This window comes from Eschrichtius robustus, chromosome 3 (assembly GCF_028021215.1).
Source record: "Eschrichtius robustus isolate mEscRob2 chromosome 3, mEscRob2.pri, whole genome shotgun sequence".
NCBI classification, from domain to species: domain Eukaryota; kingdom Metazoa; phylum Chordata; class Mammalia; order Artiodactyla; family Eschrichtiidae; genus Eschrichtius; species Eschrichtius robustus.
The window spans coordinates 125,204,816-125,217,027 of NC_090826.1; the positions used below are offsets into that span (position 1 = coordinate 125,204,816).

The window sequence follows — 12,212 nt, forward strand, 5'->3', positions numbered from 1 at the left end:
ACATATTTCCATATACTTCCCCAGTTGTATTTTCCTTTTCCTTATCCATTTGGGTATGTTGTCAAACTGACACAGGCATCTACGTTGTAATAAAGTGACTGCTCTTTTGGACTTTCAGAGGTGCCTTACTCAGTCTCAATCCAGGGACCCTGGGTGGTGCTCTCAGCCCAGCTCTGATGAGCAACAGTACACTGGCAACTATTCAAGGTCAGTAGAATTTTTTTCCTTACTTAGCCTCTTTTTTTTTTTTTTTTTTTTTAAATGGAGGAAGTCTGCTTTGCTAGAGGTGAAAGTGATGGGAAGAGATAGTTGAATTGATAATGCTGACTAACAGTGAGGACCAAGAATGTGTCCTTGTAAACAGCTTTGTAAGAGAAATATAGGTGTCGGTCTGTAAGAACAGGAAATACACTTACTTTGGTGTATTAAGAAACCAGGACTGGGACTTTCCTGGCAGGCCAGCGGTTAAGACTCCGAGCTTCCACTATACGGGGTGCGGGGGGTCCTACCCCTGGTCGGGGAACTAAGATCCCACATGCTGCATGGTGTGGCCAAAAAAAAAGAAAGAAAGAAACCAGGACTTTAATGCTGATATTTATCTTCTTATGTAAATAGACTTGGAGGCAGAATTTCCTCCTACATTTATCTAAATAGTCATCCGAGACCCATCCCCAGACAAACTTGACCAAGAAAAATTCTCCAGTCCCCACCCCCGCCCCTAAGAGAGCCGTATACAAGAAGGCCCTATAACGAATTAACATTGGAGCACATCATGCAGACGTCAAGAGTACTTTTAATTCTTGTTAGGTTCTGCCCTTTGTATATCCCCATCATTATAGAGCATATATTCTCTTGGATTTTAATGTCTCTTTTACGAGCCCAGATGGGTCCCTTTTGGCCTTAGCATGCTATCCAGTCTCAAATGAGTCTAAATCCACTCATTCTATGTATTGAAGGGTTTGATTTGTTTAACGTCTGAGCTTTGTGTTTGAAGATGCTTGCTGTTAACGTGATTCAAGGAAACACTTTGAGACATCACTATATTAATCTGAGAAATTTTTCTTAAAATAATTTGGGCTTAAATGAGAGTTATTGGGGCCAAAAATAAGCTGTTAACGAACTTCAATTAAGATTAGTGTTTCATGGATGATATCTCTACAGTATACTGTAGACAATATTAGTTCCAGACAAATCTAAAACATGACCTAGATTACCTTACTTTATATTGACTTTCTCATTGACTAAATCATATGTGAAATTGATGGTTAGATCTGTAAAGCTTTTATTATAAAAAGATTTCTTTTTGGAGTAAGATTTGTGATAAATCACTTTTTCTCTTGCATTTCGGTGTACCTCTGGGCTGTAGTGATACTAGAAAGGCAAGATGCCTTCCACAGGGCATAACTGAGTACAGAACAGGTACTCCCGGGGAAGGTCTAGAACTGGACTATGACCCTGAGCCTGGAATCTCAGAAAACGTCAGGCTGCACCAAGACTCACTGTTCTGTACTCTGTGTGTGATCACGTCCAAAGTCAAGGACATCCCCTCAGTTCCTCTCTCGTTCTTTATATATCATGTAAGAAATCAATCAAATTTTTAATCCACTAAGAAATACATGTGCCTCAAATATACATGTGAGGATGTGGTTATATGGGTGAGGGGATTGTGGGGGGTTGTCAGATACAGGAAAAGACATTAGAGTGCCCAATTATTTTAATGAAAATTTTGATGATGAAGGAGAAGCAACAGCATTACAGAAAAATTCTTATGCATTAAAGCAAGTCCTAACCTTAGAACCCACCTACATCAGTATAGCTCTGCTTTCCTCCTACAGAGACTCATTATTCTCCTTTGTACAGGTCATAGAAATTAAATGTTTTGAAGTGAGAAATGAATCACACCTTATACTTTATTTGGTAATATATAACTTATTTTAGAACTAAAGTCTTTTCGAAAGACAGTTTTTATCCTGTATATCACACTATAAAGTGCTCAAATTTATCAGTAATGCCAGTTGGTTTGATAAAAGCGAACTACATTTTAACGCCTTAATCACTGTAGCTAGTTTGTTTTTTGAATGGAGGTAATCTAAAGTCAGTAATCTTCATTAAAAACAAAATTATTGGATTTAACAAATATTTCTAGGTAGATGGAATAAAGTTGAGATTTCAAGATAGAAACATGACTCTTTGATTCTCCTCACCTATGCTGATCATGCTTATTAAATTAGAGTTTTCAGCCCTTTAGGCTCTTTCAAAATTATAAATAAACTTTAGTTGGTGACAGTATAGTGCTGTAATTAAGGGTAAAAAATTCAGTTAAGGGATACGCTTTTTCCATCTGGGTTGTAGGAAAACTCAGTACATTTGATGTGTTGCTTGGCTTCTCCGGGATGATGCTAACATTCTCCTTCCTGCCTGTTTTGCGGGGGGTTTGTCTGTAGCTCTTGCTTCTGGTGGCTCTCTTCCAATAACGTCCCTGGATGCAACTGGGAACCTGGTATTTGCCAATGCGGGAGGAGCCCCCAACATCGTGACTGCCCCTCTGTTCCTGAACCCTCAGAACCTCTCTCTGCTCACCAGCAACCCAGTTAGCTTGGTCTCTGCCGCTGCAGCCTCTGCAGGGAACCCTGGACCTGTAGCCAGCCTCCACGCCACCTCCACCTCAGCTGAGCCCATCCAGACCTCGCTCTTCACAGCGGCCTCTGCCAGCGGGGCTGCCGCCACCACCACCGCCTCCAAGGCCCAGTGAGCTGGGCTGAGCGACGCTGCCAGCCCCCTTCTTCACTCCGAGTGCGACTGGCTGCCAGCCTGGCTGAGACCGAAACACGTGATGGGCTTCCTCTTGCCATGTTGCAAGGGCAAGGGAGAGGAGGGAGAGAAGAAAAAACACATGCCGGAAAAAAAGGATGGAAACGGGACAACATTTGCCTAATTTTGTAATAAAACACTGTCTTTTCAGGATTGCTTCATGGATTGGAGAACTTTCTAACCAAAAATTTAAAAAAAAACAAAAAAAAAGGCAGAAACAAAAAAATCAAAAACAAACAAACAAAAAAGTAAGTGAAAGGACTACTTATCATTTCCAGCAGTCATGATGACGAGTTGAGGTGGGTTACCAATTCCAATATAGGAAGGGGATTTCTTGTTTGTCTAAATTTCTTTTTTTCTTAAAAAAAAAAAATCATTTTTATGGGTCTGTTGTACAGGCCATTAAGTCATAACAAGGTGTTTATAATCGTTATCAATTGTGTTGGGGGTTCCTTTCTTAACTGGTACAATTTAGGCAGGCCTGTATTACTGTATCTCTATTGTTATTGTTGTTGTTGTTGTTATTGTTTTTTATATATATATATAGTTTGGACATGTTTATCTCTTGCTCCTGGATCCTATTTCAGTGAGCTCCCACACTGTGGGGCGGGAGGGTTTTAGGGTAAGGGGGACTTAACGTTCTTAACTGCGGGGAATGTTCTTGCTGGTTTCCTTATCCTTGATGACTCTTACAGAGGTGCTAGAAAATTATTTTCTTTTGCCACTTATGCAAGAGGCTTGGTGCAGAAGCTGAAGGCAGTGTGTGCAAACACTCCCACTCCACACACGCCCCCTCCCCCCCATCAGGTGGTGCCTTTGGAGCACTTTTGTGTAGGAAGGAATTCCTGCTGAACTGTAGCTCTCACTCACCCCAAATCATTGAATGACCTGAGGCCCAGATCCTGTGGTGCAACAGTGCTGCTTTCTGCTACTTTCAACAGGAATGGCTGTACATGTTGCAGGGCAGGATTTGGTTCCGAAGAGCAAAGACTACTGCAGACACCTAACTTGGTGGTTCTCCTGATTTCTTATCTCCTGAAATGCTCTACTGTTGGTGTGTTTGTTTGTTTTTTCCATTTTGTGGAAGTTTTTCATCCGAACTTCCTTTAACTTACTTGGCAAAGAACAAAATGACTTAACTGAAATTGGGAAACATTTCCCTTCTTTTGTTTTCTGAAGGAACTCTACTAGACTGTTTTCCATTGGCTATAGATCACCGAAAGAGGTGTGATGAGAAGAGTCTGAGGTTAGCTACAGACTTTCACCAGATGGCTTATCAATTCCTCTCACCCTGACACTCTCCTTGGTTCTCTGACTAGAGAAGGCACTCATTAGCCGGGCATGGGATCTGTAGAACCTTTGAAGGACTTTGAGCAGGAACTTTGCACACACCTCAAGTGTCTCCTTGGTTTGTTAGTGGTGCTCCTGCTAGGTAGGTCTAAATGGCAATACACATCGCTCTGTTCATTGTAGAAGGCGATTAGCTTCCGTAATTGTTTCCAGGGTGTTTCTAGACGATGTAAATGAGCCCATGAAAAGGAAGTGTTTATGGAAGTAGATGAAGAGGAACGAGGGTAACTTGGAAATTAGATTCCCCCTTTTGTCAGTGTTCTATTATTTTAGTATCTGTATCCAAAAAGTTCCCAAAAGACTGGATCACTGCAGTGCAGCTCATCTGAGCTCCCTTCTTATTGGAGTGAAAGGTTCCCATCTGGTGTTTGTGGGTGCTTGCTTACATCTCCGGTGGTCCTATGACTGCACTTTTTCCCCATTTCGAGCTGGGGGCTGAGAGAGAGCTTACAGGTAATTTTTCTTCTGCATGCTCTGCTTATATCCACAAGGGAGCTTGGATTCTGTGTATTTGTCTCTTCACAGTGTTGGGAAAGGCAGTTATACAGACACAATGTGCATTTTTGTTTGTGATCATCCAAGTGGGAGACGGGCATATTAATATTAAAAGACCAGAAATGTTTTAGTTCCCTTGTTAATTTTTCTTCTATTCCTTCTGTCTTCCCATTTTATTTCACAAAGTATTTAATTAACTACCCTTCACCTTCCTAAGATCCCTCCAAAATCAATGAACTGCAAGCAGGGAAACTAACAAATGTCCATCCACCGTTTTTGTGCGTGGTATGTTTTTTTTTATGTTGTTTTTTTTGACTAAGCTTGAACCAAAGTCAATTTTTAGCAAGCTGCTGTACTAATGGACTAGTTTATATCGTGCAGTTCAGACACATTGAGGAGATAGATGCTACTGACAATTTCTTTTTTCATTTGTCTTTATTAATTTTATATAAAAGTTGCTGCTTGTTTTAACCTTTTATGTTGGTAAGTTGTAATATCCTCTGGGCAGACATTAACTTGATTTTTTAAGTAGTTTATTTAGTTTGGTGTGTAAATAGAATGGCAGTGTCAGTTACTAAATTTTCTCCTCTTCATCCCACTATTTCTCTGATGTAGTTGAATTTAATCTTTTATCCTGATTTGACATCTCCAATTTTAGTCTGTGCAAATGATTTTAGGGCTGTCAGTAATACTGTAGCTGCCCGTAGTGATGAGTCCCTCCCTTGGGAGTGGTAAGTTAGGAGGAAGGATTCAAGGAGGGAAGTGCTGATACCCACCATACTGGATTAGAGGTTGTAGCATTAATTTCCCAAAATTGCTACCAAAGGAAGCATTGAATCCCAAGGGACTCAAGCCCAATGGATTAAGAGGAAGAGCAAGGAAAGGCTGTGTTTGTTTGTTTTCCTGTGTGGTTCAAAAATGCTCCCTCTCCCAAATAAGATTCACCAACAGACTTCAATATTAAAAAAAAAAGATACTAAGCTTTAAATGTCAGTACGATGGTCTTCCCTTCCCTGCCCTGTCTATATTCTCTAGTTAATTCGGGATAGGGGGATTCTGCCTTTGTGTATGTGGGGTTGTGGATCACTTTATGAAGATAAAATTTAAACCAGCGTAAAAACCTGTGTTTAAAAGAAGAAATAAATCCTTAGACAAAGGTAACTTTTAGAATTTTTCTCTTTTTTTCTCTTATTTAAAAACAAGTTGTGAAATGAAAGGTACATTTACACATGTACACATGAAACACTAAAACAGCTTGTTGATGGGTGTTTAACTTAAAATTGACGCCCCATCATCATCATCCCTAGATAGTCTACTGATCATATTGTGTCATGACTCAACCTTTAGTCCTTTTTTACTTTATATCATCTTTTTTATCATCTCAAGAAATGCTTTTCGAATTGAATGAATCTCCTAAGCTAAGGTACTCAGACTTAACTTTTAGCCACCTTATGTGGGAGAGTCTGGAAATTAAGAGGGACCATTTGACCAAAAAGAGATGTTTGGTAGCGTTTCTGCATTTCTAAGAGGAAGGGCCAGATAGGTCATCACAGTTCATTGTGTCATTCTTCTTTTTTTCCCCCTTAATGTTTATGCAAGTTTTATTTTATCCCTGAATTTGGTTAACACATATTAAGCCAAAGACTAATTCTAAATGCATTTATAGCGATACTGTATTTGCCCATGGTAATGGGCCCTCCCTAGGGAGTGGTGAATGTAATCGTTTGAATCCTGCTTATCACAAGCAGGGCAATTTGGTTGTGAACTTTATTTGTACCCTGTATAAATCTAAAGGACAGCAGAAAGACCTGGAAAAGGGCTTCTCAGAGGAACAATATTATTGTTCCTGATTTAAGAAATATGTTGAGTGCTATGTTAGTTTAAATGTTTCTGAAGTTACATAGGCAGCTTTTTAGAATTAAAAAAGTTGTTCCTATCCATTCATTACCTGATATAAAACACACTTGCTTTTATTTATTTGGTAAGAAAGATCAATACCATCCCAATTTACTCAACTTATTATTGAGGAATGGAACCAAAGGAATCCAACTTTCGTTTTGTGTAGGACCGTACTGATTTGTACTTCATGGTAGCATTATTAGAAATTAACGTTTTTTTAAAAGGGAAAATAATATTAATTAAAAGATTTTTAGTGAGATCATCTTGCCAATTTGTTCTACACAGTTCATTCATTGTTGGGGAGAAAAGCACAATTGTACCTCTTTTTTACATTATTTTGTTCTATTATCCCTCATTTATTTGGGAAGTTGGGAAAAAACCTTGTCTATATTCAGAAGCACAGATGCTTGACACAATATTTAAATTCAGCCCAATCTTTATCATTAAATTTTCTATTTAAATTGCTGGGAAAGCTGGATACATTTGAAAATGTAGGAAATTAATGTAGATTTTTAAAGTTGTAAATCCTGATAGTAAACATTGCAGTTAGTGTATAATAAACACTTGGCTTACAAAAGAAACTCTTTGTTGTTCATAGTCTAAAGTTGTTCCCAAACCATGTCATCCTCACAAAACTTTCTTTACCAAGAAAAAAGTAAAATCGTTACACTAGGAAGAAGAGAGAGAGAGCAGACAGGGAGCAGTCAGCAAGCCCTGAGCGTCAGGGCCGGCCGAGAGCAGGCGAGCGGTGGGCAGCACCTGGTTCAGACCTCCTGCTGGCAGTCTGCTGTGGCCTTGGACCCCTCAGGGGCCCCCCAGAAATCAGTCTGCGATCTGAGAGCCCTCCGTTAAAGAGCCTCAACAATTGATTATGAGAGTTGGTCAAATACATTCTCCTTAATCGGCATCTAAAATTGATGAATTTAAAGTTTATTCGTTCAGGCCGTGTTTATTGGAGCTGAAAATGTTAAAAAGACCATCAGTACTAATTGGGGAAAAAGACTAAAAACTTGAAATTTAAAATTACTCAAATGGGCAAGAACTGATGGATTCATCTGATCATAACCATTGTGAGTTCATTTTTGTATGTGTGTGTGAAAAGCATTTAGTGAAAAGCATTTAGTTTCATCACAGCCCTGGCCATCTTTTTGCATAGATGGTGCACACAGTACAAATGTGAACTTGGACAGAAATAGGATAAGTAAACTGCTTTCATCATTAAAGGCTGATACTAATCCTGTTCTGCCTCATTCTTTTCTTAATCTAAAGAGATTCAATGGGACACGCCTGAAATTTTCAGTAAGATATTTGAAAGGATTCCATCCAAAGGGCAGGGAATATGTCTTTTCTCAGAGTTGTCAGGTTTACACCCAGATTTCCGTATGATTTGTGAAGTTGCTTTCTTCTGACCATCCTTATTCATGAAGCAGTTCCATGTGTGGGCTCTTCTACTCTCAGCCTTTGCTCAAAGCAGTAAACCTTGGCAGATCTTACGTTGACTCTATAATCTGGATCTCCTTTCCTCTCTTCCTTCTCTTCCTTTTCTCTTTGAATGGTGATACCTTAATCTGGGAGGGTAATGCTCGTGGGTAACAGCTAGCTTCTGGCCCCTTCATAGAATACCTCAGCATAGTTTAGCATTGTTACAGAACTGGTTTTAAACTAAAAACCAAATAAATAAGTAAAAAGAAAGAACTTTATAAATAGTGGAAATAATTCTAGCTGTAGCATTTAGTTGAACTGATGTTTATTATGATTGATAAACATGATTGATGCGGTATGTGTTTGGGATCCTGTTTATAGGTTACAGTTTATAGGGTTAGGGAGGGTGGGTGGGGAGAGAAGAAGGTGATTATGTTAGAAGGAAAATGTTGCATTGCTCGTGTGTGTGTTTGCTTTTCCTTATCTCTGTCTTGCCAAAGGAAACTTGATCATCCCTGTGTTTGGGTTTGGGATTCGTTAGCCTCTCTGCGGTCTGGCCTGCAGTGCAGCGTGTTGGTGGCATGCAGGTTACACGTGGGTTGTCCAGTTCAGGGTCCTCGAAGGCATTTACATCCCTTCCTGTGGCTGCCCAGGCACCCCCATACCCCGCCAGCCTCTCCTGACGATTCATTACCTCTGTACGTAGCAAGAGCTTAGGAGAAGGATGAATGTGTGAATGTCGGGGTGTGTGGTTGAGAAATAGAGGCAGAAGTAGAGAAGCACCATTTAATTTGGAGAGGAAAGGAGAAATGAATGATTGATGCATCTTAATCTAAGAAAATTAAGCAGGTTTTTTGTTTTTCGTTTTTTTGTCGCCCTCTGTCATGTTAATGTTGTGCTAGTAGCACAACAGTTTAAAACCTCACTTCCTTTTCTCATACCAAGGCTAATTTTGTCTCGACCAAAAATGCGAACAGAAGAAAACCAGATCAAGAAGTTGAAAGCCAACCTGCTCGCCTCTTACCTGTGATACGGTGTGACCTTTAGGGATGGGTTAGTTAGTGAGATTGAGAAGAGTATTGTTCTTAGTGGGGGTGTGAATGAGAAATGATGCTGGTTTAGGAACAGTTAAGAGTCCTTTCTGGCCATACTCTGGGACAAACTTTCTTGGCTCCCTGAGTTCAGATATAGACTCTATGTCCAGAAAGGCTATTTTTTAATAAGTGATCCATCTCACAGAACCTAAGTGGGGTTCGGTTTGGATACCAAAGACACTGCATTGTTTATCCTTAACGTTTTCAACACAGGCAGAGGGAATAGGAACAAAAAGCTGAAATTTGGAAAAGCTTTACCTTTGTCTCTTTCCTTTTCCTCTCCCCTCCCCATCCCCACTTTTTGAAGGAAGTCTTATTGGTCATCCTGGCTTTGGAAAAGAGATTTATTTAGTTTCACTCTGCTGGCTCTGTAAAGATGGATAGAGTTGCTAAGTGTGGCAGTGATATTCTTGGAACTGCTGGGAAATTTAGGGGGGGTGGCAAAAGATGGGGGTAGAATTCTTTTCTTATTTCCCTTTATCTAACACTTATAAAGAGAACCAGTACAGCCTGTTTGAGTTCAGACGATATTTGGTTGTTCTGTCACTTGTGAAGGATAAGCATTTTCAAGAGCAGGATAACATGGAAATCCAAAAGGCCTTCCTTTATTCTTCCGTAGAGCTGTATTGTTCCAGAGTGTTTTTACATATGGGCTCTGGGGAATTGAGTAGTTCACTGTTTTGGTGTACTATTGACGAGACACAGAAAAGAGGGGAGGGATAAGAAATGTGTTGCTCTCGACAGAAAATGATCAGGTTGCAGAACTTCGTGACAGCTTTACTAATAATCTTATTGTTCTGACGTTATCTAAAAGTGGTATTAATATTGTGTGACTTTTCAAAGCGCTAGATAGGTCAGGAAGCAGGTATCAAGGCTATTGAAGATAAGAGCACTTGAAACAACAGTTGAGGGAAGACAAGGCATACATGGTGGACCGGCCACTGCACCCGGAAGTGAAGCTCCCAGGGTGGGCAGGGCGGGGCCGGTGCCCGTTATGATTCTTTCTGCGTCCCTGAGTCAGCCCACTCCTCACAGGGCCCGCCACCCAGTGCCCCCTTCTGGTTCAAACCCAGGACACTGTCAGAAAGTTCAGACCCCAAAACTAATTTACTGTAAAAAAAAAAAAAAAAATTGAGGTCTGCTGCAAAGTTCCCCCGAATTTTCTTTGTTTACTTGTTCGTCATTGTTTTCATGGAGTCAGCCACAACCTCACAAAAGCAGCTTAAGGCTTCTTTCGTAACTTGGCAGTGGCATTGAGCTCTCTCACATGATATCCCAAAGTCTGCAGGCAGACCGGTGGGTACAGTGCTGTTTCCAAAATGAGACGTCCAAACACTTCTTTAAAATTGGGATCTCCTTCGAATGAAAAAGGACAGAGCCAAGGAGAGAGAAGACTCTGTACTCCTACCTAGTCCCGCAGCGTCTCTGAGTCTGAACAATAGAGCAGGAAAGGGAAAGCACTTTCGGAAGCTGGAACGACAGACAGTCCTGTTAGGAAAGGCTGTAGTTGTAGGCGGGTGGGGTGCCACGTCTTTGGTTCTGATCCTACGTGGGTCTGCGGAAGGCACGTACTTTATGAGAGTAGAGTGGACTAGCCTGGTTGTGTGTAAGACTGCAAACAGCTGGGAGGGGGGAAAGGAGAGAACCAAAGACCTTGCAACTGTATTATAACATTGGCTTTTGACAGCGTAAATGGTGTGTCTCCCCTGAGTGCAGGCGAAGTGGAGACGCAGACTTCTTCCGGCTTCTTACCTCTGCTCGCGGGGCCTGTGTGCATTACTCAGTCCACAGGAGGTGTCACTCCGAGGAAATGCCCTCCCCCACGTTAGACCGTAGTTCAGTCCCCGCAGCTGTGGTGGTGGTGGCAGAGGCGAGGTGAATAAGCGTGGGGTTCTCCGCCCACCTCGAGTCCAGGAGCTGTTGTATACCTCATTTCTAACTCGTGACTGAGTAACTTGCTTTAAAACTTTCTCTAAACCCTACAGAGTTGCCAAGTCTGCCCTCCCTCCTCTAAGTAATGTTGAACTCTGGCCTATAGCATCACGGGACCTGTAGCCTAGGGTGGGACCTCCCAAAGCCTCTGAATGTCGCTGCTTTAAAAGCTACTGCAAACTGAGGGCAAATTGCAATCTTCTCCTTCTTTTTGTTGCAGGGGGTCTTCCCAGGTCTCTTAACATCTGTTCCCCGCCACCCTGCCCTTAGGGGCTGGCCAGCCGGCCACACCCCGACCCCACCCCCCATCTCTGACTGCTGGCCACACCTCCCCTCCAGTACTTGCCTTCTCCGTGGTGCGGGGAGGCCATCCCCTTCCCCTGTGAGGCCTCAGGGTTCTGCTTATTTTCAGGACTTTGGGTGGAAGGGAAGACACCAAAGGCTCCTTTAAGCTGACTGCTGCATACACATTTCACTTTTTTTCCTTTGACATGACCAAAAAAAAATCCAAATATTTAAGTTTTTATTGTTATTAATATTATTATTATTTGACAATCTTATATCCAATGGGCTGTCTAGAAGCTGCATCCCCAGCCCTTCACCTTTTCTTTGAATGTAGTTCCCAACCTTCAATTCCCACCCCCAATGTTGAAAAACAGAGCTTTGCCAGGTCTTACTACTGCTGCTATAAGCCAGGGGAGGGTGGTTTCTTTGTTTTGTTTTGTTTTGTTTTTTAAATTTCCAGCCAAAACCAAAGATTTTTTAATGATTGTATAAACTCAAAACAAACAAAAAAACCAAAGAAAAGGGAAGTCTTCAGCGTCAATCCAGTCTGTGGCGTCCTGGTGTTTAGAGGAGCGAGGCCCGGGGCAGGGAAGGGGGGGGGGCCCTGACTGCACTGAAAGGGCAGGGAGTCTGTTTCCCGTGCTCCAGGGTTTGCAGAGGCGCATGCTTGGTAGCTTTGGCTCCTGCCAACCTGTGAACATGCCATGGAACGAACTGGCATTTCAGATTTTCCAAAACGGTAGGCAGAAGCCCATCACCACGACAGTCCTCCCTACAACAGCCATGGTCACTGCAGGGGCTTAGCGCAGGGACTGGGAGCCCGGGGCGTGCTGCTGGGCGCCTTGGACTCCACAGAGTGGGGGAAGTTGAAGACACTGGTGCAGGATTGGCTGCTCTGCCGGGTGCTTTAACCTCTGGGGCCGT

The 12,212-nt window shown here is 41.9% G+C and overlaps 1 protein-coding gene across 2 annotated transcripts in view; it reads left to right on the forward strand.

Annotated features, from left to right (window-relative positions):
* The window catches only part of POU2F1 (POU class 2 homeobox 1), a 178,311-nt gene extending 170,039 nt beyond the window's left edge, over positions 1–8,272 (forward strand). For both annotated transcript variants that reach the window (XM_068541191.1, XM_068541192.1), the window contains exons 15-16: positions 119–207; positions 2,445–8,272. In XM_068541191.1, coding sequence (XP_068397292.1) covers positions 119–207; positions 2,445–2,752 — 397 coding nt within the window. In that variant the 3' untranslated portion in view covers positions 2,753–8,272. The remainder of the gene's footprint in view (positions 1–118; positions 208–2,444) is intronic.
* Positions 8,273–12,212: the final 3,940 nt, after the last annotated feature.